Consider the following 25,406-nt stretch of genomic DNA (forward strand, 5'->3'; position numbering starts at 1 on the left):
CTGAAGGAGCATTCTCCACTTGGTAATCAGATTATCTCACTTTATAATATATTACTGTAAATAAGAGCTGCACTACCTGCCCACAGCACCACATAACCACAATTTATCTTTGGGGCTTGATCAATATCAGCAACTCAGTGTTGACTCGGCAATTTGCTGTAATATCTGTGGCAGTTGGAGGGGTGACAGAGTGTGGTGGAGGAAGATTAACATTCTTGTTATGGTGTTGTAGTTCCTGCAGAATGACAGTTGACAGCATTACCTTGCAGTCTTTCTGGTACTTGCTCCACACCTCTTTGCTGAGACCCCCAGACGCCTCACAGGGTCTGTCTGGGGGGACGATGTTGTGGTTGACCAGAGCTGACAGGTGAGTCCGCACTGTGGACAGGTGTCGACAGTAGGCCAGCCCTGATGGACAGGTGAGACAGGGACACGTGTGCACAGCTGAGACCAAGACGCAGTACAGTCACAACAAATACATTTTCTTTGTATATAGGCACAAATCACAAAAAGTTGTCTAAGCAAAGCTTTACGACATAGAACTCCCTCTATCCTTAGATGCTGCAGATATGACGAGACAGGGATAAAACACAATGGAGGTGCAGAATATAAACAAGAAAAGCACAGTACTCCACCAAGGCTGCTCAGTCATTGTATATATCTGGCCTCCTTCGCAGATGTTGTCCTTTTTATTTTTGTTTTGTTATATATGTACATTTGATTTTATTATTTAATGTTGATATTTTATTTCTTATGGCTTGTTGTTGTGCACTATCCAGTGGAAGCTATTTATGTTTTTGTCATGCCATGTATGATAAATCCATTCTAATTTTAATTCTATGATTTCCGACAGAAGACATCTATTAAAAATTTGTGATCCACAGCGGTAGATTTGTAGAAGATTTGTTTACAGAATTTCCCTCTGGGGATTAATAAATTCTGTCTAAGGAGCATCGCAATCCTGTGATCATCAGCAGGCAGCTGACGTAGTGTTCACTTGTTGTCATAGCTACAGCAATGCCAGCTGTAACTATGATACAGAAATCTTTAACAAATCAATGGATCCAGACTATAAGTGGCATGGCTGCCAAAATATAATCACCTGGTCCTTGTGTTATTTCTGACCTTCCCTGAAAATTTCATCCAAATCTGTTAATCCATTTTCGAGTAATGTTGCTGACAGACAGACAAACCAATACAAGTCGTCACATAACTCCATATAAGACATACAGTGGGTACGGAACGTATTCAGACCCCTTGAAATTTTTCACTCTGTCATTGCAGCCATTTGCCAAAATCAAAAAAGTTCATTTTATTTCTCATTAATGTACACTCAGCACCCCATCCTGACAGAAAAAAACAGAAATGTAGAAATTTTTGCAAATTTATTAAAAAAGAAAAACTGAAATATCACATGGTCAGAAGTATTCAGACCCTGTGCTCAGTATTGAGTAGAAGCACCCTTTTCAGCTAGTACAGCCATGAGTCTTCTTCGGAATGATGCAACAAGTTTTTCACACCTGGATTTGGGGATCCTCTGCCATTCTTCCTTGCAGATCCTCTCCAGTTCTGTCAGGTTGGATGGTCAACGTTGGTGGACAGCCATTTTGAGGTCTCTCCAGAGATGCTCAATTGGGTTTAGGTCAGGGCTCTGGCTGGGCCAGTCAAGAACGGTCACAGAGTTGTTCTGAAGCCACTCCTTTGTTATTTTAGCTGTGTGCTTAGGGTCATTGTCCTGTTGAAAGGTGAACCTTCGGCTCAGTCTGAGGTCCTGAGCACTCTGGAAGAGGTTTTCCTCCAGGATATCTCTGTACTTGGCCGCATTCATCCTTCCTTCAATTGCAACCAGTCGTCCCTGCAGCTGAAAAACACCCCCACAACATGATGCTCCCACCACCATGTTTCACTGTAGGGATTGTATTGGGCAGGTGATGAGCAGTGCCTGCTTTTCTCCACACATACCGCTTAGAATTAACACCAGAAAGTTCAATCTTGGTCTCATCAGACCAGAGAATCTTATTTCTCATAGTCTGGGAGTCCTTCATGTGTTTTTTGGAAAACTCTATGCGGGCTTTCATGTGTCTTGCACTGAGGAGAGGCTTCCGTCGGGCCACTCTGCCATAAAGCCCCGACTGGTGAAGGGCTGCAGTGATAGTTGACTTTGTGGAACTTTCTCCTATCTCCCGACTGCATCTCTGGAGCTCAGCCACAGTGATCTTTGGGTTCTTCTTTACCTCTCTCACCAAGGCTCTTCTCCCACCATTGCTCAGTTTGGCTGGACGGCCAGGTCTAGGAAGAGTTGTGGTCATCCCAAACTTCTTCCATTTGAGGATTATGGAGGCCACTGTGCTCTTAGGAACCTTGAGTGCTGCAGAAATTCTTTTGTAACCTTGGCCAGATCTGTGCCTTGCCACAATTCTGTCTCTGAGCTCCTTGGGCAGTTCCTTCGTCCTCATGATTCTCATTTGCTCTGACATGCACTGTGAGCTGTAAGGTCTTATATAGACAGGTGTGTGCCTTTCCTAATCAAGTCCAATCAGTTTAATTAAACACAGCTGGACTTCAATAAAGAAGTAGAACCATCTCGAGGAGGATCAGAGGAAATGGACAGCATGTGAGTTAAATATGAATGTCGCTGCAAAGGGTCTGAATACTTATGACCATGGGATATTTCTGTTTTTCTTTTTTAATACATTTGCAAAAATTTCTACATTTCTGTTTTTTTTCTGTCAGGATGGGGTGCTGAGTGTGCATTATTGAGAAACAAAATGAACTTTTTTGATTTTGGCAAATGGCTGCAATGACACAGAGTGAAAAATTTCAAGAGGTCTGAATACTTTCCGTACCCACTGTATAAATATACATTCATTACACAGTATGTTACAAAGCCAGAGATACAAAATCTTTCTAAAAGGTTTTGAAATGTAACATTGTGGTAAATTGTATTGAATATTTTTAAACCTATAAATACTGATTTAATCAATGTTTTTAGTTCAAATCTTTATGTTATATTTATTTTTTCTGTTAAATCAACTTCAATTAGCAAACTATCTATTGGTAAAACAATAAAGCATTCACTCAGATGAACACTATAATAACGATCTAAATGCATTAAGTTCCACAGCACATTATTACACACTATTGTATGATCGATTTTTTTCAGAAGGACATTTATTACAGTTTCCAAACTTATTACCTTTTCCAGCAGCAGCTGCTAGTTTATGCATTATGTTCAAGATTACTTCAATTGATTTTAAAATCAATTGTGCACTTGCTTAGAAGCCAGGCTCAACAGACAGCAGGTGGAACATTAAACTAAGATAAACACACTGGGAAATAATGCTGTTGAAAAGCACTTATCTACATTTAGTGTCTGCATGCATTACATCTAAACCCTACTGTTTTGCTTCTTATATTCCATTGTGTTACATCAAAATAAATTGGCACCTACATTTAGATTGACAGAGGCAACATAAAAACTCTCTTGAGAGCAAACTGAAAAGAAAACGCAACAAGCAGCCTGCAAGCACGTACATTTATGGAGACATTTCCTTAATATATGAGTGGTCAGTTAACAATCTGCTGCCTTGCATGATATCATATGGAATCTGGAAACGTCTTACCCATGCAGTACGTAAAACCAAGCACAATTAATAGCACAGCACTAATGTCCAAATACAAGCTGTAAGTGTCTGAGTGCAGTGCAGAGGTAACACGAAGTACTTACATCCATAGAAGGCTCTGGAGACGATCTGCCTCTTCATGTTCTGGCAGAGCATCTTAAGAGGAACACTGGTGGGAAGAAAAGAGATTATCTGAGATTACCACACCACTGCCAGGTCTATCAACAGTCATATAAACAAAGTCTGGGTTTATATGTTTATTTACAGATTCATTTCCAGCATTCATTGGTACCTAGAAAGTACAAAAACCTCCCTAATCTTCTGCCAGCCTTCCATCAGATACACCTGCTTTATCCTGTGGAGGGTCACAGGGAGCCCAGTTCATCTGAGGGCTAGCACAAGGAGAAACTATCCTCTACGGCCAATTTAAAATCACCGATTGTGGGAGGAAGCTGAAAAAACCCCACGTATGCTCAGGAAGAACACACAAAGGTCTCAGTCAACCAGAAGGTTCACATTCATTAATGTTGTTGCTATGACAGGGACTGTTGTTCCACTGCATCACCAAATCCAACCAGACAGTTCTATGTGATGGAAATATGACAACATGTTCATTTGGCTAACAGCGATGCTAGTGTGTGGAGTTGATATAATATTCACCATCATTGGTTTCTTCTAAGAAGTGCCTCAGCTTCTGAATTACAGCGTTGACCGTGAAGTGAAAAATGGTTATATTTGGTTATAGTCCTCTGTAAAGAAACTCAATTGTAAGCCTCAAGGTAATCATTCATTTATATGATCATCATCTGTTAATCTTCTGTTTTCAAAGTGGAATTTCACTCAGGGAATTTTACCCAAATGATTTTATGTGTACAAAATGTATACATGTATTCTGTGTGTGTGTGTGTGTGTATATATATATATATATATATATATATATATACATATACATATATATTTTTTTGTTTTACAAGATCCGTTGTACTAGTGTTCGAATTTCGTTGTATTTTGCAATGTCATAAAGGAATCTGAATCTAAATAATTAGCTGCTTATGTGTTTATTCATTTTCAGACATGCACAGTGCTTGCATTTCCAAGCTAGACTGGCCAGTGTTTCAGTAATGTGACGTGTCTGATACACAACTAGGGTCAGAAATAGGGACTTGAGGTGTGGAGTTGGAATCTGAAGAGGTTCCTTGGTTAATAAACACTGAGGTCCAGGTCTTCTCTTTTTACATTTCTACAAAGCCGTTTGTCTGAGGGATGCAAGACATTCTTACATGGTTTGGAAACCAACTACAGCAATATATTAAAAAAAGCTTGGCATTCGCTGTCATGTTAAAATGAGCTGTTATTCTTGCTTTGTGAGAGAAGCTGGACAAATTCTGTCTCTCTTCTAAATTCAGGTATTTCTTTTGTATTTTGTGAGTTCTCAGTCATGTCTATGACCCAGTTTTTGAGCTTTCGTCTCACGTTTCTCATATGACAAACCCCGCTACTTTGCTGTTGATATAACAAGACACACTGCAGCAAACTTTAACAAGCACAGGAAGGTTGGAAGCTGTGGTTTCAGTGCATACGTGTGAATATCGGATGGGTCATGTATGCAGGTACAGCCAGCTGGGTAGTCGAATGACACGTTGCTACCGGCCATGGAGCAGGACTGGCACAGAGACTCATGAGTGGTTACTTCGGCCTGTTGCCACGACGACGGGCTGCCTCCGAAACCCTGCATCTCCATCATCTCCCCGTGGTCTAAACCAGAGAGAATGAAAGTGAGAAGAAAGAGAGAGGTCTCAGTGCTCTGAGACAAAATGGATGCTGCTGTTTTCATGCACTCCATCCTCATTTTACAAAGACTTTAAATCTGCTTCACTCTGGCTATGTTTGATGCCTTACATATTATGACATAGGTCCCTCAGCTCAACCATAAATACATCCCATCATGTATCTTTGATTGTTATTCATGACATTAAGAGTAGATGGATGAAAGCTTTACACTCATGTTACATGTGAGAGCTGGAAAAACAGGCGTAGAGAGGAAAGCAAAAGTGGCAGGGGACGGTTTAGGAAGCAGGTACGGTGCTGTGGGAGAGACAGGCAAGAGAGGATGCAAGGATGCCATGCTGGTTCAGTTAATTCAGAGAGGAGGCAGAGGAGACAGCAGAGCTCAGGAGGACACTCCAGACAAACAGGAGGAAGTAGGAGAAGAAGAAGAAGGAGAGAGGCAGTGAAGGAACTGACAGGAGGCTCAAGCTCAGGCCAAGCAGGATGCATAAAGCCAGAACAAGACAAGAGACACCAAAAGAAATGATCTCAGAAACAACCAAAACAAATGGACACCAGTTAAAGGGTACACAAAGGGGAGGGAAAAAAAAATCAGAAAAACGTCAACATTCAATAAATGCTCTTCACCTTAATTCTTCAGGTTGGAGCTGATGACCTGTCATAAATATGAAGCTGCACTTTGGTTGTTCAATAACCCCAAAAAAACAAAACAAAAATTCAAAACAAATAAAAGTAAAATAAAAAAGCAAACAGAAAAATTGCTGTAGTGAGACCAGCATTTGGCCTCCCCCTCTTTACTTTAGGACTAGATGTGATCAACAGCTGTTTTTGGGCTCAGTAATGCAACCCCACCACACAAGGACTCCACGTCTCTACTACTGCGGAACCCCACAGGACCGTAATGAGAGGGGTGGAGGAGGGGTGAGGGGAGGGTGGGGTGGCGGGGTTAGTGAAGAATTACAGTGAACAGCATCGCAGCAAACGACTGCACAAACACAGGAGAAACAACTGAGGAAGCCAGAGGAGGGAGAGAGAGAGAGAGAGAGAAATCAAAAACGAACAGAGGAGACTGCGAGAAAGAATTTCTCATCACAAATACGCAGAAACACACAGTCGTTCTTTAAAAAAACAATGAAACGGGTGCATATTCCCCATGCAAAAACTGTCAGGCATGTTGCAAGTGAGAAATGAAAGGACAAAAAAAGGAAACAGAGTTAAGTCAAATAAAAGGAGTGCAAAAAAAAAAAAACTAAGCAAATCATTAAAGCAATTTTTGGCCACGGCAATGTAAACCCAACAGTGCTGAGACATGCTTCAAGAGCTTAGCCTTCTCATAATGCTAAGGCAGTCAGCACTGCAAGTCCCAGAATGCAAAGCAGCCAGAAAGGCCTTGACCTAGACGAGGAGACCTGGGAAAGTTTAAATCTGACATGAAACCAGGCGACAGACGTGTGCAGCGACTGTTTGGCAGCGCTCTATGCAGCAAGTCAGTTCATCTGACAGTGTGTGCTTGCAGTGTGTTCACAGGACTGCATAAGGATTGCTGCCAAGCAAGTGGAGTAAATTGGGCTACTGAGTGGTGAAAGGAAAGAGAAGAGACATAGAGAGAGTGAAATTAGGCAGGAGGACTGTAGGGGGAGTGTGTCAGTGGCTGCTGTGCATTAACTGGATGTCTGTGACAAAGCCACCATTTTCTAAAGACAGGACGTTATTGTTGCAGATTACAATTTCTAGGGACACTAAACTTCCAGCTGCCATTCACGTGACAGCAGAGGGGAGCAAGAAATCGTGCTCGGCCAGTAGAAAAGCTGAAAATGTATTGTACTGTTAAGCTAGTGCTGTGGTTGGAAACAGCTGAGACTGCCACCTCGCTCTACAAATAATTCTTAAATCTGGTGACTGCAAATGTTTGTAACCGCGGCTTCAAAATGTTGTGTGATGAAGATCCTACATAATACTGCAGAATATTTTACACCTTAAAATAGATGCTCTGCAACGGATCAGGTTTTGGAGGGAAACGTGAACTTCAAAGCTGGCTTTAGCTCTGACATAAAACAACACAAATACAAGGCCACATTGTTACCCAGGAAAAGCAAGAATTCTGCATGTTGCTACTCTGCCTAGGAACACAGTGGAGTTGTGTGATAAGCGGTGTCTGTGTGTCTGTCTGTCTGTAACATTACTCAAAACAGACTAACAGTTTTGGATGAAACTTTCAGAGCAGATCAGAAATAACACAAGGACCAAGTGATTAGATTTTGGCAGTGATGCAGCTTATAGTCTGGATCCATGGATTTTGTAAAGATTTCTGTATCATTGAGATAGCGGCACGGCGTCACTGTAACCATGACAACAAGTGAACGCTACATCAGCTGCCTGCTGATGATCACATGATTGTGATCCTACTACAGATCTACCGCTGGGGACCATGATTTTTTTTAAACATTTTATCTATCAGAAATCATACAACAACTGAGCAGCCTTGGCGGAGTACTGAGCTCTCTGAGTGCTTCTCTTGTTTATAAATGTTTACTTCATGGCATTTTGTAACACTAATGGCATTAACAAATCAATTGCCATACACAAGTTTAAAACAGTCAAAGGTATGTTCACTGATTTGATTGGCCAGTTGGCTCATAGAAAGTCAGGATCCTTTATGTTCTGACACATTTTTGGCAAACATGCTGCAAACAGTGACCTAATATAGCAGACAAAGAGAAACGTCAGCATTCATTTGCTGTGATGTTTCTGTCCATCTAATCAATAGAAGTGTAATGTTCACTCTGAATTATATTATGATTATGATTTGGTTCCCACCAGCTCCCAACACAAATATATATTTTTTCAGCACCCTACATGTCAACAGCTAGCTGCTAACTTAGTCTGTCTGCAGTTTGGTGTTGAGAGTCTTAAAAGTTCTAAGTGGTCATTTCTGATTCTCTTTAATTTCTTTGTGAGGTGGTCACTACAAGTAAGACCTTTTATTTCACATAATCCTATAGTTCAACTATAAGTAATATAATGATTAGTGAACAATTATTAACGCTACAATAGAGACAATTTATCCCATGCAGGATGTCTTTCAAATTCAGTACAGGAAGATACAAGCGGCTGACAACCGTCCCAGCCAACTGGATAATATATACCTCAAGTACCTTAAAGACCTACCAGTGTCTCGGATAGGATGCTAATAATTCAATAATGGTTGTTTTACTGCTACTACAGCTTTGCTTTTCAGCTTAGTGTTGATCACCCTGAACTTCACCATGTCCCTGTTAACACGGCCAACCCCAGACTACTCTACACTGTTGGGCTCAGCCTCGGGCAGAACACACATAGGAAGACGAAGCTGGGGTAGGTGGGGTCAGGAAGGTGGAGGAGGAGAGGGCCTGAGAGGACAAGATGGGGTGGGAGGGAGGCGAGGAACAACGTCTGAAGCCGGGGTGAGGTCTCAGGGGTGCGGGGTGGATTGGGGTGGGGTGGGATTGGGTGGGTGTGTTAAGGTGATAAAAACCTTTCATGACATTAGGGTCTGTGAGGTTCCGCGAGCAGATCATTGAGATCATAGCATGGAGTCTATCTTCCTCTTCCTCGTCATCGTCCAGCGACGGAGCGCGGCTGCCCGTGGTGTGGTGGTAGTTTATAGTGACTGCTTGCACCAGTGGGACAACAGAGAACACAGTTAGAAAAGTGCTACCCTACAGGTCTGGGGAACAGTACTGTGGAAAACACGGCGCCGTACTGCAAAAACACACAGATCACTGTTAGCCATAGAAAGGAGGTTCATTTTTGTCATGATCAGGCACTTCTGCCTTGTGGATACTTTGTATGACTGTGTGCAGCAGTGTGGTAGTATTACTTACTGGCATCATATCGGTATCCAGGGTAGACGATGCGAAACACGTAGTCAGCAGCTGTTTGCTCCTCATCACTCCTGTCCTGGTCAATAAGCCTGGCTGTACTGCTCCTCTTCCTCAGTTTAGGGAACACTTTTCCCTGCAGGACACAGACAAATGCATCCAAATACAAAAACACACCAAGCTTAAAAAAAAGGCTAAAATGATATTAATAAGAAATAAACCAAGCATTGAAATGGCTGTATACTGTGACTATCTGAATTTAAGCTGTCAACTCTGCAGTTACATGTATTCAGTTGCAGGTTTGCTAAGTACATTTTGTCAAAAAAAATTGCAGTCTAAAACAATCGCACAGCTGAAAAGTGTTTCAAATTTTTTGTCAGTTTTATTCAAATTAATAATAGTATGATTGGCATTAAAAACACTTCTTAACTGCACCATCGTTCAATAGTAGCACAAAGTACATAAAGTTAAGTCAACACGTCAGCTTCAACAAAAACTGAACATGAAGTCAGAACTTTTAGTCTCAGTGATAATTTTGGATCTAGATGTAAGTAATAAAAAATTTAGTGTACATTTTAAACAGTAAATTAACTTAAATCTGACCAATCTGTCCATAATTCTAACATATGACTCTGTAATGGCTCTACTTCATCGTTACTGCATGGTTCACATTTTCACTTCACACATGCTTCCATTGCTGTCATCATTGTGAAATAAATCTGCCAAAACCAGCCAGATTCAGCAGGAAAATAAAGATATTAAACAACAGGCTTGGCAAACGTTAGACTTCTTGTTAGGGTCACAAAGTATAACATTTAACTTTTGCATCCCAGAGGTGGCAGTATTAAAAATGCATTTTAGTCATTGTTTGAATTAACTGGGATGTTGAAAATGACTGAAGGGTGAACGCCCCAGAACTGAGCACCAGACCACCCCAGCCAGTTTAACTCCTGTTTGTTAATACCTTGCCTTTCTGGGACCAGAGGGGGGGTTCCAGTTGACCCCGTGGTAGTAGGCCTGTTTCCAGACAGGAGAGAAAGGCCAGGAGGTGACCACCAGGGGGGAAGTGCAGGGGCGGCCGCTGGATCCCATCCTGACTGACCAGAACCAGCGTCCCCCCACAATCAGCTGTACGATAGCGAAAAAAAACACATCACCCAAGAATGAGAGGGGAAAAGACAGATAAAAACAAGACAGATAGATGGTGTAATACAGCTATTTGATTTGACTTAATGTGTTTTTATTTTTCTTATGTCAGATATAAAATTGTAACATACATCATGTGAAAACAGTGTGGATTTGTGCAGACACACACACACACACACACACACACACACACACACACACACACACACACACACACACACACACACACACACACACACACACACACACACGTAGGAAGAGGAGGAGGCAGATAATATGAGGTCAAGAGGCGGTCACTGAGATAAATGAAAGGCACTGAGATCAAACCTGCAACAACAAATTTACGCTTAATCAAGACAAGCGATCAATAGCTTGATCTGACAAGAGCTTATGAAACCATCCCCTCATGACATGCTCTTAATATGAGGTGAGTGATGCCGTGCAACATGACAGTGTGAGTGGGGATGACTGCAACAGCAAGCAGCAGTGTACTCACGGCGCTGGTGACAGTGAATGCAGACTATCTGGCGCAGAGGAACAGTCAGTGCATAGTCCCAATAGATACTAAAAAAGAGGGCAGTGTGTTTTGGATTGGTAAAATACGACAATGTGTAAAATAAAGAAAAATGTTCTTTCACAAGGAGCAGTTCTATAATTCATATTTCGGCTACCTCTTCTCTAGGTCACAGTCTCCCAGCGTGCCGTTGATGAGCTGATTGGGCGTCCACTTCAGGGTGAGGTTATCCCCAGCCTGGTGAAGCGACAAGTAACCCCGCAACACCTCCATGTCCTTCTTCTACCGAGGGGAAAAAGGAGAAAGAGGGAGGGACACAATGTGAGATGAAAGGTTTAAAGTTTGGAGCTGAAGACAGAGAGACAAAAATTCAGGCTGCACTGTCAATGAAACTACTTTAATTATCCAAGTGTGTGAGATAAAATGGATTATTTCACTCATAATATTTCTTGTCTTACTTCTGTTTGAGGGACTAATCAAACTAATAGACTGAGCAAATAACAACAACTTTACTACAGTTTGACGGTAAAAGAAGTTTCATGCTTGGAACCTCAGTATCTAGAGGTGCTTCTGTTACTTTTGTTGTCCAAAAGAGATTTTCAGTCATCCCCTAATGCTTTGTGGGATATAAACAGTAAACATATTACTGTCACGGAGTCTGTCAGTATCTCTAGTCTGCTACTTGAGACAAATTTAACCCAGTACAGTTCACCCATTCCACTGGATAGTCTGTGCGGAAACTGATCAAAATCTAAAAACCATCCCTGAAAATGACTTCTGTCAAAACAGCTTCAGATTCCAGTGGTCTAAATAACTACCAACCTATTTCCAACCTTCCATTTATCTGAAAATACTGGAACAGGAGGTACCAACCTGCACAGTAATAACCTCTTTGAGCACATTCAGTCTTTTTTCCCTTCCAGACACAGTGTAGAAACAGCTCTTCTCAAATCCCTCATGGTCTCCTTCTTACAGCAGACACTGACCCTCTAACCATCTTCATCGTCCTATACCTGAGTGCAGCCGTTGACACCATCTTCATTCATTGTTATTTAATGTCTGCCTGACATTTCTCTGGTTCACATCTTACCTGACTGATTAGAGACAATAAGAAGCTCCTCAGGGATCAGCGCTGGGACCATTTTTCTTTACTATACATCTCCACCTTGAAAAGATTTTCCATCACTATGGAAGAATACACTTTCATTGCAATGCCAGTGACACCCACACTTACACCTCCTTTCTCCCTCAGCCCTCAACAGCTGTCTTTAAGCCTTCAACATTTGGATGTCAAGCAACTTTCTCAGACTCAGTGGAAAAAAGTGGGGTTTAAAGACCACACTGCTCAAAACCCAACTATTCACTATATTCATGGATGACAGTCAAGCCCACATTCCCCCAAATGAAAAGTCTTCATGTCAAACCTGATAGTACACTTTCCTTTAGTTCCCACAATCAATAACTTCTCATGTAGTACCTATTTTCACCATTGCAACACTTCTTTTTCACTACTTGGTCACTGCTTACATTTATTACTGCTACAAAATTCTCTGTTGACCAATAAACTTCCCCATCAGCTTCAAATTATATAAAACCCTGCTGCTAGGATCATCCACTGGCCAGATGACAAAAGATTCTACTGCTGGACCTCAAAGCCCTCCATAACCCATTAAAAGGCCCCAACCGCTGGGGCTGGGGTGTAGCTTATAAGGGGGCTCCAAGCCAAACAGGTTGGGAACCACTGGACTAATGGACATGGAGACGTTTCTCAATCTCAACATATGTGTATCATGTCTATGTGCTCAGTTTGTGGCTTCAAAATAAGGATAACTTCTGATTCAAACTGCACAATAAACCTCATATGATATCTTTGTACAGCGGGGAGGTTGCCTTACATTTTTAAAAGCCTCTGATTTGATCCGTATTATAACAGAAATGCAAGGATGTCAGTTTTTGGATGTAGGCAGCATTACACAGTGTGATGAACCTCATTCTTGACAAACTGTCTCCCCTGCCGTCAGTCATTACTCTAGGATGGGCTCCTCGTGTCTCAACTCCTGGTCTGTTCTTAATACAAAATGACAACTGAGACTGTCCCTTCATCTAACTGTCATAAAGACAGCAAACGGGCAAATTTACCCCAAACTTGAATTATTGAATCGAATTTCTTGAAGTATTTCTTCTTAACATTTCAGATGTGTGTAAATAAACAACATTTAAAATTTAACTTTGAAAAATATATCCTTAGTTAAAAATTTATGAGAACTTAACAGTCCAGACATCATGCTCATTCAGAATGTTCAATCAGATAGAAATTATAGTGGTGTCTCCATGGCAACTCAAACAGATAACTCTAATAACTAGAAAATAGCTTTTCTGATCCCATCAGACTGCTCTGTGTGCATATCGGCATAAAGCATGCTGCGATATAAGAAAAAGAGAGGCAAATTATGTACAGTACCATTTACACGTGGCGTGCAGTGAGTGCTCTATTCATCTGCGTGTGCACTTAGACGTGTTTGTTAGCATGGTTCCATCAAAGACATTGTGGGAGGCAAATATGTACTCATTATGCATTCCCAAGGCCAAACATGCTGGAACCACTAGGCAGCACAGAGCACATTACAGGCAGGAGAAAGACAGCTTTCATTTCAAAGATCACACACACAAAATACTGTGTGCCTGTGTGTGCGTGCAGCACAATAACGGATGAAAATAACCCTCATTTACAATTTATCTGCACACCAGCTGAGTGGGTGCAAAGTGCTGTCCACGTGTTCTGCATGTATGTGGGCTTCAAAGTTGGATTTCTCCTCGTACTCTAGAGCATCAACAGCTTTACGGCCTCCACAGTGCAAAGTCAAGACCTGTAATGTCTGAATAAAGTTTCAATTTAAACAAAGTTAATCCAAAGAATTTATATAAAGTCAAGCTGAAGTACCAGGAGATAGAGGAGCCTACTGTAGCTGCACCAACAATATGGTGCCTCACTCAGTTACTTTCAATTTAACAACTTGCACACACTGCATACAGGCTATACAGGCTATCTGATGTTTTAGTACAGGCTATATGAGGCTGATATAACAGACCGGCTCAACAACAGAAATGCCACATGAATTAGGTGAACACCATCACATGTAGTGTTTGAGTTGTGAATGTGTCAAAACTCTGAAAATAGTGAACTGAATTGCTTTAAAGCCAGTCTTGAAACTTCTCTATATGTCATCGTAAGTGTAAATCCATTATTACAATCAAATCATGTTTGTGTGATTCAGACTTTTCAGTTTATAAGCCCCTGATTAACTGTTATGAATGGTGGATTGATTAAAGCATTGAAAAACATGCTATTCAAGAAAAATTGTACTTTATGTTATTTGGTTGTGTCGTGTGCTACGGAAGAAGTATATAAAAGTGCAATGAAATGCTTGTTCTCTGCTACCTCCCTGCATTACATAACAGTCCTCACGATGAGTGGTGCAATATACAGGTTTCTCAGTTACTTTTTACAATATAAAGACCTCCCTGTCTAAACATTTCTAAAGCTTGCAGACTGAGTGCTGACTGAAAGGTAACCTGCCAGGTGATGGACAGCCCACTGCATATTACCACAATTAATGTCAGGTACTTGTTTAACCTCCCAGGGAGAAATTTTTGACCCCGTATGTGCAGTGGTATATGCTAATATTAAGGGACCCAGATCACGATCAAGCTACCAGGGCTGGCCCGAATAGTGGTTTCTGGTCTCCTGGACGCAAATTTTGCACACTGCCTTCGTTTTGTCTTCAGTTAAACTGAAGAATTCCCAAACAGCAGAGGTCTTCGGCATCTTGTCTTGTGTTTATGCAATGAAGTGAAGTGTGACGTCAGAGTCGGCAGCCACCCAGAGCGACTATTCGGATACCAAAATTAATATCTGCATACTGCTGTAGCGAACAAACATTCGGATATTCGGGATATTTGGGTCCAGCCCTATAAGCTACATGTTTTTTTCTGTAACTTAGCTCAAATATTCCAGGTAAGTGTGTCTATAGGATTATGTTGGAGTTCTAACTTAAAACCATGACAGTAGACATGGGGCGGCATGGCTCAGTGGGTAGAGTGGCCGTCTTGTAACTGGAAGGTTGCCAGTTCGATCCTTGGTCCGTCAAGCTCATGTTGAGGTGTCTCTGAGCAAGACACCGAACCCCTAATTGCTCCTGGTGGGTCGTGGTTAGCGCCTTGCATGGCAGCTTCCACCATCAGTGTGTGACTGTGATGTATCATGTAAAGTGCTTTGGATAAAAGCACTATATAAATACTACCATTTAGATGGTCAGACAGAAATTTGACTGTATATAATAGCTAGGCAGGAAGTGATAAGCTGCACCATACCGGTTGCACGAGGACGTTGTTTTTGCCGTAGAGAAGGTGTGTTCTGGAGTTTTGATGAAGAGACTCCACATACTCCCTCGCTGACGCAGCAAACCTGTCCTCTGACATGCTGCCACTGGACTGCCTCTTGCGAATCTAGAAAAGAAAAGCTTTTTCACAGCCAGCTTACACAAGCAACGACCTACGCAAACATCCATCCCACACATGCTTGGTGACTCTCCCTGTCTCTATACACCGACACCTCCTGAGGATTGAAGCAGCTGACCTAACTGTGCACTCACCCCCAGAGCAGGCCGGCGTCCGGCGGAGACATCTTGGCCCCGGTGGGCCCCGTGGATACGGTGGCGCTGAACCAGCTCGTTGGCTGAAGGGTCTGTCCAGAAATGATCTGACGTCTTCAGCTTGGTGTACTCCAGAGCACAGGGCCCCACTGACAACACAGCAAACACCGTACAAACCCATTAACCCGTGAAGTCAGTTGATGTTGGTAATTCCTCTGATTGAAACTTAATGACATACCACAAATGAATTTTTACTGAACTTAATTCAAATTGTACAGAAAATCTTAGTTTTTCCACCTTTGTACGAGACTTGAAATTAGCTTTATATGGTACCTAATCATTATCCATATCAAGTATTTGTCAAACTAATTTAACTAACAGACAAATAATAATGAGTTGAACAGAGATTCACAGTAAAAGACATTTCATGTTGGAACGTAGGAATCCAGTGGTGTTTTTGCTACTTCTGGTGTCCAAAAGGCATTCTCAGTCAAGATTCTTAATTTTTTATGTATTTATTTATTTGTTTTGTTTGCTTTTTGCTGCTTTTTTTTATTAAGGTCACATAATTGTATAAAACCTATGACGTGATGGTCCATCTGTCAATGCTGTCTTTGTTTTATTATCAGACTGAAAATCAGTAACTTCCTACTGAAGACATAAACTCACAAATACACAGTCTCTGCTTAAAAATACTCAGTGGCTCAGCAATTTACTTCAACAATTGGCCACTGTATTTCTCAGCAAATTGCAGTGAAAAAGGGAGTATTAATGCTGTCGTTGTAGAAGATCTTTAGCAGCAGATCATTCTATATTTTGTCTTGTACTGAATATTTATGGTAAAATAAGCGTAAAGTGTGCGTCAACATGGTAATAATGTAATATGTAACCCAGAGCAGCAGTTTTTCTCACTGATGTGTTTTATTAAAAAAATAATAATTCTGGCGGGAATACAATCGACCAGGCATTGGATTCAAACAGGATTCTTGTTGGTAGGTCACATTTATTGTTGGTTTAGATCTTTAGATTTGGTGACAATACAAAAATGCAGAGAGTATCTCCCAGCTCATCAAACTGCATTGCATCGCATTCCAGTTTAAATAAAACTGGTGTTCTCTAGGTATTCATAGGAATGCAGATAAATATGTCAGGCATGTATTTACATACTGCTATACATCAATGGTTTAAATAACTTTAACATATAACACCAGATCATTTCATGGTGTTAGAACTCAAAGATGGTGATCTCTGCTCCCTTTGACTTCTTAGTAGTTGTCATAGGAGTCTGTATATTAGTATAGAAAACATTCTGTATTTTCAGCTCTTAAACCAATGACAGAACAATAATATGTTGACTGTAGAGCTTAAAGATGCACTTCTGAAACATTTTTTGTTGTCATAATCAGTTTAATTTCTTTTTGCCATCCTTTTGCTTTACATATTGGTTGTTCCTTGTTTTTTGTGGTCATTTTGCAATACATTTTGGTTGTTTTATGTTAGATTTTGGTTGTTGAATGTCTTTTTTTACAATTCTACAATTCTACAGTTTCATTTAGCAGACGCTTTTGTCCAAAGCGACGTACAACACAAGCAAGAATTCAGACATAAGGAAAAACCTGTAGTAAGTGCAAAAGTGCTTCAAGTGCGATTCGTCAAAGGTGTTGCCATCAAGTTGCAGAAGACTTGCCTCCCCCCCCACACACACACACTTTTTTTGTTTGTTTTTTCAACTTTGTCACCCCTAAATAAGTGCTGGGTTTTAGACCACCTCACTTATTCTACCCCGAAGGTGGAGTCAGATTAAGTGCCTAGGTGTTCTCTGAACAACTGAGTCTTCAATTGTCTCTTAAAAGTAGAAAGGGACTCGGCAGAACGCACAGAGTTTGGTAGTTTGTTCCACCATTTGGGAACAACAGAGGATAAGAGTCTGGCTAGAGATTTCGAGCCGTGCTGGGCCGGAAGCAGCAGGCATTCTTACATCTTTTACATTCTTACATCTATTTTACCACCTGGAATCAACATGTCCAAAGCTTCACATGCTATAAATATTTAACTCTTTAAATTTTTTAATAGTTTCCATACTTGTCTCCTCTATGCTCTGTGAAGAATAACAAGCAATTTCAATCAGCTTGGATTTAAAGAGATTTTGTTATTTCTTTTCTTCGCACTTTACTGGCTTGAGTGAAACAAAAAAAAATCAAACAATTTATCGTTGGTTTTTGCCCATTTTTACACATCGTTCTTACAATGAAACCACAACAGGATGGCTAGAAATAAGCAGTGACAAAGGACGTTGTACAGTCATACAGTACTTTCAGATCTGAAATAGGAATAGTAGGGCTTCAAAATCTCAGGCTGCACCAGAAACAAAACAAAACAAAAGACAAAGTCTTTCAGCATTAGTGTACAACTAAGGTTGTGTTTGGTTTGGACACAGATAGTGTGTCTCTGTTCCAGCTGTCCTCACTGTGTTGTACTCCTCTGCTCACCTGTTGCTGCTTCCATCATCAGTCCTCATTAGCTGCACCTCGCTACCTCTTTAATCAGTGTGGATATAAAGGCTTCTCTCCCTCTGCCAGCTTGTCTCACTGTTCAAGTAGTCTTCACTGGTTCATCTGGTTGTGTCCTGTTCTGTCTGACTGCCTGTGTGTTTCTGTTCCTCTGATTATTAAACCTCTTGCTGCCATGCTGTCAGTAGAGGAGGCTTCAAGGTGTAGGTGCTTCAAAGCAGCTGTATAAGTGGTTGACTTCAATTCAGTTTTCAGTTTCATTTACTTGTATGACGGCAATTCACATGTCATTCATATGTCATTTCAGAGCACTTAACGTAGTAAGGTGAAGATCTGACAAATTTTAAACAACCCAACAATCCAAAGTTACCTTTGGATTACCTATGAGTAAGCAGTCTGTGACACTGGGAAGGAACTAAAAAAAAAAAAAAAAACTCTGACAGAACCAGGCTCAGGGAAGGCAGCCATCTGCCTCTACTGGTGGGGTAAGAGTGGGGATGAGTGGTTGGGGTGGGGATAGCAGATGGAGAACAGACAAACAATACATGACTTTGTGCTCATTTTCATGATTGCCTGTATTTAACTTCTACAGATTTTAAATAAATACAAGTACTTTTGCCTAGATGATGTGTTTTTGTACTTCGTTGCTGTGCTCTAACCTTACACACTCACAAATTGTACAGAAAAAAGTGGATGTGATCTCTAGATTTTAAAAATTAAACCAACACAGAAGTACCTTTTACATGCATTCTTTCTAACAATCAGCAGCCTACTTGCAAAAAGCAGGCAGATTGGATAGAAGTCTACGAGAAAATGAACCCTACTATTCACTTAATTTTTTACGTCTGTGAACAGTTTCCTAATAAATTTATTGACACACAGCATATTATACATTTTGATTTAGAATAAAATTTAAAAAAATATAAATCACTGTTCACTCACAAGTTTTCAAAAGACCAACATGGTAACAACCAAATGGCAGACTCAAAGTGTCCCAGCAACAGTCCAAAAACCAATAGGTAAAGATATCATGGCTGCGTCTATCATTTATATAGAGTCAATTAACGCACTAGATGGTTGTCACACAAAAGTCGTCCTTTAAAACCGTTGAACAGGTGGTCACATGAAATCACAAGTGTTTCTGCACATGTGAAATTTAATGTGTGACAACATGGGTGAGTCAATGCAAGATTTACTGGACTCTGTGCCTTACCTGTAATTTGTATTGTAATGCCATGTGCTTCACATGGAAATGTATGAGTTTTGCATGGGTATACTAGCCTAGCCGCACTAGACAACCCACGGCAACGAATTTAATTCTCTGCCAGGGTGGGTCTAGCTACCCTCCATAAGGCTCGAGGCTGGATTCTCCTAAAACTGGCCGGACGAATCACCATGAAGTGTAGAGTCAGAAGGCGGGCGTAACTATGTAACGACAGAGGTGCGACGATTCTGACAGAAACAACAGGAAACAACTAGCCTAGCCGCGCTAGACAACCCATGGCAACGAATTTAATTCTCTGCCAGGGTCGACAACAAAAACGACAACAGTCGTTGAACTCCATTAGCACCGACTCTGAATAATCTTTCTGTTAACATGTCTGTAATATACTTGAGCTTTACCCATTGACTGTATAAATAAGGCTTCACCGAACTACCGCATCCTCTGATTTCCGGCGCTCTAGGAGCCTATTCGTTGCGCTGATTGGTTGTATACCTACCCAATTGCTGCAGAGTAATTTGATAGACAACCTTTTAGCCCGCCTCCCTCCCTGTCGAGCGTTCCTAGACCCATGTGCCTTCAGAAACATGGGTCTAGCATGGCTAGGCTATGGGTATACATGAGTTTCACATGTAATTCATTAGGTTCAACATAGATATGTATATGGGTTTCACACAAGCGAATGCAAACTTCACCCCTCCTTCAGTCAGATTTCCCTCCTAGCTTTGAGCTGTTGCACCTGAAGACTGCGCATTACTACTACTGTTTTCCACATCTCCTCGACATCTCCTCTACGAAAAACGTGTGAAGTTCATCGTATTTTTCTGTAAGCGTGGGAAAGAGCAAAGAAATTCTTGGCAGGTGACTGGATGGACCATTTGTCAGGTACTGTCTGTCATAACTCTCAGGTAAAATACGCCCATATCTGCCCCAGCTCCTCATAGGATGCCCTTTAGTCCGTCCAACTATAGATCGACCACAAATGCATAGCTTGAAGGCTGGCAAGACAAATTATTGTGTAATCAAGATCTTGCGAGAATCCAATTGCCTTGCAAGTTAAACCACCCTTGGATGATTTAGGAAAAATGTAAAGTTGAAGCTCAGTGTAATGTACTCACCTAGCAGAGCTGCCAAGATGGGCCCGAAGACTGAGTCATGCATCAGAGCTTCCCTCTCATAGTATTTACTGCAGTGATAAGCACAGAGAAGAGAGGAAAACATTACCAAATGCTTGTAATGAGGAGGACTCTGAGACTATGTGCCATAGGCTGAAGAAAAGTATCACCTCATCCACACGTTTCATTTCCAAAGCTTTTCAACATTCAAAGAACAGGCAAAAATGTATTTAATGATGACAGATGTGTACACCTGGTAACAATAAAGCATATTCTATTCTATTCTATTCTATTCTATTCTATTCTATTCTATTCTATTCTATTCTATTCTATTCTAAAATGAGACTAAGGGTCAGGCTAAAACCTTTTGCTGGCTCTATTTTGACCATGGTAAATCACAATGGCAATCCATGCAGAACGGCTGTACTCCATGTTAAAAGTGAAACTTTCAACCCATTATCAGGCTAAATAATGACTGTTATAGTTCTAAAATGATTGGTTTCTTTTACTCTTTGTAGGACTCCTTGACAGTGTGGATGCTTGACTCTATACTGTTACTACAGCTCTAGATGACGACACACTTCTGTGATCATAAAACCACTGTAGACTAAATAAGCTGATAATTAATAGAACAGTTGTTTTTAATTAAAAACTAAACTTTTTGGCACAACAGATCTCTTGTTTTTTTCTGCTGTGGCAAACCCTGATGAGCTAAGATGTCATGAGCACAACTGTTAATATAATTATTTTTGTCTGCCAAAAAAAAAAGAACAGCTTTTGTCCAGTGGTATCAAATCAGATGCTTCTGATAATGTTGATTTTAACTGGTAAGTAATTAGGAGCTGATAGCTGGGTAGGAAAACTCGTCTTCAACTGAGCCGGTTGATAACTAGCTTTATGATACTATTTGGCCAGAATCTCTCATGTTAGCCTCAGTGACGCTGGTAATCTAATGAGAATGACACTAGGTTCAGCTTGCTTCATACTACAGGCCAAAGGGCTACTGAGGCTGCTGTTTGTTGAGAAATCTCCACCTGTGACAGACTTCTTCCTGCTGAATGCTTTCTCTGTACTTCTGAGGGACTGACACAGACCCTGACATTTACTGTGGGCGCCTTACATCAGATTAGATGACCTACACTGCAGCTGTCTGAACATGATGTGGGTTTACTATATCCGCCCAGTCTACACCAGGAACGACAAGCATACAACAACAAACTACACAACTTGTGATTAATGTGGACTTTCCTCCATTTAACATGCGTGATCCACATTGTCATGTCTGTGAACTCCATCAGTGCACTTCATGTCTGATGCTTTGATCAGTGAATCACCTTGGACAGCTTAACAAAGCACACTGGGGTTGTTAGCCAAACAGAGGATAGAACAAAGCAACCAGAGTGAACACAGGAGAAGAATGGAACATATAAATAGGTAATTCAAAGGACTGTTCATCATTCAGCTTCAACAAAGCCTGGTGTGGAGAGCAGTGAGTCATTGCATTGCAGCCGCAGAAAGAAAAGAATAAAGCAAAGTCACCTGGAGTTGTCCACGATGTACTGAACTATTTTATCCAGAACTTTCTCAAAGAGAGCCGTGCGGACCCAGATGTGTTTGATGGCCTGGGCAGAGAGGGGCTGAGGGGGGCGGTTGGTGGTGGAGGAGCCCTGTCTCCTCAGAGGTTCATGGCCCACGCTCTGGGTTCTCCTGCAGGGCACAAAGCACAGATCACTGCTATTAACGACTACTATCAGAGAGGAGGAGAGGTTATGGCAGACACTGATACCAGCATTTCACCTCTTAAGCCCCTTGGCTGTTTTTGACCTAAATGCAAAATTCAATCAGTGACAGTTCAGCAACTGTAAGCCCTACATTTTGCACAGTCTTAAAGTACCATTCCTCTTTCATGGTATCATCAACTGGTCAGGGATTTGAGAAACTCCAGTTAAACAGGTGCACCACAAACTGAACTACAACCCTTCTACATCCACTTTTATGACAGTCGTTCTAGGTGGTCTCTCCCCTGAAGCCATTTAAAGAGCTCTGAATTATGCCAGACCTGGTTCTTCTTGCTACTGGGACCACCAGGTAGAAAGCATTACCAGTAAAAGTGAATCAACTAGCAATACAATTCGGACAGCAGAAAATGAGATTACATGTTCAGCCTCACAGACTCACATATCACTCACATATTTTTAGCAGAAACACACCGCAACAAAAAGAAAATTCCATTGCGACCAAGAAATGAAACGTGCAAGACACTATCCGCAAAATTCCAAATGCTCGTGGTGTTTACTAATGCTTTATGATTTCAGTCAGATTCTCTTCATGCAACCAGGTCCATGGAGATCATGGCTCAATATAACGTAGCCCACCAACTTTAACCCCTTGATGCCTGAATTTATTTAGAATCAAATAAAAAACATGTTTTCCACCTGATGCTAAAATAAGCTGAGATTGTTAATCTATCTGTTACAAATAGAACAGGTATGTAATAATAATAACATCTAAAATAATTAGGTCCCACTCCCACCGATCCTACCAGAAACCAGTGAGTGCAAAAGGTTTGAAGGTACGTATTGAATATGCACAAACCGGCACTGGGGGAATGGACACGCTAAAGTGGTACGTTGCAAATTTGGGACAGTCGGCATCAAGGGTTTAACTTAAACCTTAGTCATAGACATGTTTTTCACTTGTACAACAAGGGTTTTTTGTCGATTGCTGGAAGTGCTATAAAACTAGCTGCGGCATTGTACTGTATGGCTTAAAACCACATGGCATAAAGTCAGATTTTCCCTACTTTGGTCCTGTAAACAAGACACTTAAAATACAAAATTAAACTACAACCTGGAGACGTGTGGAATTGGTAGAAGACTACAACTACACTGAAATAGGAGAGGAAAAGTGAAGCTATCTCAGCATCTTCAATAATGTCCATTTGACCAATTTTTTCTGTGTTTGGGATGTCTCCCAGTTTCTAGAAAGAAAAAACTAATCCCTCCAGCAGACATTACTGCCATAAAGTGCCATGATTAGACTCAAGAGCTCATTATTGCATAAAAATGAATATTAATGCAGAAAATATTTTTCTTCAAGCTATAACCACAGAGTGTATTTTCATATTGCTTACTGTATCTTAGCATCTTAATGAAAATTCATTAATTGTTCGTGCCTCATGTAATACACCATTCCTGATAAACATTAACCAACCAGAACTGAAAGAGAGAATCTACAGAATACATTTTTGTCAATACGTACATACATATCAACATGTTAGCAGCGCGAGTTAAACACAAAGAGATTTTGTCTTTGACCATCAGGAGGCAGCGTCTAACAGTATAATGAGTTATCACTGGCTGTAGTTCATTACAGCTCATCATTTATAGCAGCTGATGAGTTGTTGCAGTTTTTTGGGAAGTCTGTCTGATGTCAGACAAAAGGTGTCATTTTATGCTAGACGTCTGCTGGCCGAAGCATCTCATGAATCAGGAGGCAGATAACTGACATCAGGTGGAGAAACGTGCACTTTCATCCCAGTTTGATCATTGCCACTTCTACAGCAATCAGACAAAACCACTCACACACACCCACGTCAATAAGCTAATGACAGCGTGTTTGTGTGTCTGTGCTGAGGGGGGCTTCGCTGCCACAGTCACGATGTTACCAATCCCCCAGCATGTGTGTGTGAGAGATGGGTATTAAGCTAAGTCACGATTTTTGCAGTCCCCTACCACTCTCAGGAAGTGTGTGTGTGTGTGTGTGTGTGTGTGTGTGTGTGTGTGTGTGTGTGGAGTGTCAGTACTCTCGAGGATGGTGAGGAGAATCAGGATGATGTCAGAGATAAGACAGAATGTAAAATAGATGGGATCTTCTGTTTCTAAATAAACTGTGCAGTGTGCTGCAGTGTGTTCATTTACTGTTAAATGGCATTGGCTGCTTTTTCTGTTACCTTGCCTGTATTTACTGTCTATACACTAGTGTCTATTCCACACTGCTGACAGAGCTGATTGATAGCACGATTAGTCTGTCATTTGTCTGGTGAACTCTATCGAGTATCTTCTGAGGTCTGATATCTCATCTTACACACATTTATGCACATAATTCTTTCATTTCAAAGGCCCCTTTTCTAGAAACATATTTTAAGCAGCTTGATAGCATCGATCAATTCAGTCTCTTCTTCTGCAGCCATGGGGTAAAAGTACTTGGGTTGGGTGGCACTGGTATTGGGTTTGTATTTGTGGTTATTTGGTACCAAATCAGCAAAGAACAAAATTGTTAGCTAAAAAGCAGTTGTAAGGCACCACTGCACTGGCTTCACTTTTGAAACATTGACACTACACTTTTTTCATATGTAGCTTATGCTTCAATCAGAATCGTCTGCCAATCTTTTCTACATTTTTCATGGGACTGTATGCTTGTATGGCTGCACAGTGACTCGGTGGTTAACAATGTCATCTCAGAGCTAGAAGGTCTTCTGGACCTGGGATCTTTCTGCATGGAGTTTTCATGTTCTCCCTGTCCTGTGGGTTTTCTCTGGGTGTTCCGGCTTTCTCTCACAGTCCAAAAACATGCTGAATTGTCCGTAGGTTTGAGTGTGATGACGTTCATCCTGATGGAAGTGGCCTCTTCCAGGATTACAATCCTCCCATCCAGAATGCACACGGGGTCACTGAATGGTGTTATCAACATGTAAATGATGCAAAACACATCCAATGGCCTTCACCGTGACCAAAACTGAACCCGACTGAACACAGTTTTGACCAACAAGTTAGACAGATCTCTTCACCACCACTGTCTTCATCCTGTCTGTAGAGCTCCAGAGAATCACTGTCAAGGAGCATTAAAGCTGTTCTGGCAGCACATGGTGATCCAAGACCTTAATAAGAAACTTCATGGTGGTTTTTAATTTCATTTTTGTCGCATATCTGTATTTGCAGTCATGTCTTCCTTACTCTCACTTTGCCAGACCATTC

The 25,406-nt window shown here is 41.1% G+C and overlaps 1 protein-coding gene across 3 annotated transcripts in view; it reads right to left on the reverse strand.

Moving 5' to 3' along the window:
* The window catches only part of sgsm2 (small G protein signaling modulator 2), a 137,378-nt gene that overhangs the window by 16,503 nt on the left and 95,469 nt on the right, over positions 1–25,406 (reverse strand). The window contains exons 4-15 of one of the 3 annotated variants that reach the window (XM_022201022.2): positions 21,970–22,137; positions 20,434–20,501; positions 15,584–15,732; positions 15,303–15,437; positions 11,089–11,213; positions 10,914–10,981; positions 10,236–10,399; positions 9,275–9,407; positions 8,926–9,060; positions 5,204–5,378; positions 3,728–3,792; positions 263–408 (exon numbers count right to left, since the gene is read on the reverse strand). In XM_022201022.2, coding sequence (XP_022056714.1) covers positions 263–408; positions 3,728–3,792; positions 5,204–5,378; positions 8,926–9,060; positions 9,275–9,407; positions 10,236–10,399; positions 10,914–10,981; positions 11,089–11,213; positions 15,303–15,437; positions 15,584–15,732; positions 20,434–20,501; positions 21,970–22,137 — 1,531 coding nt within the window. Of the gene's footprint in view, positions 1–262; positions 409–3,727; positions 3,793–5,203; positions 5,379–8,925; positions 9,064–9,274; positions 9,408–10,235; positions 10,400–10,913; positions 10,982–11,088; positions 11,214–15,302; positions 15,438–15,583; positions 15,733–20,433; positions 20,502–21,969; positions 22,138–25,406 lie in introns of all 3 variants that reach the window. The other 2 variants (XM_051958147.1, XM_022201023.2) reach the window with 2 other exon arrangements.

This window comes from Acanthochromis polyacanthus, chromosome 13 (assembly GCF_021347895.1).
Source record: "Acanthochromis polyacanthus isolate Apoly-LR-REF ecotype Palm Island chromosome 13, KAUST_Apoly_ChrSc, whole genome shotgun sequence".
Lineage (NCBI taxonomy): Eukaryota > Metazoa > Chordata > Actinopteri > Pomacentridae > Acanthochromis > Acanthochromis polyacanthus.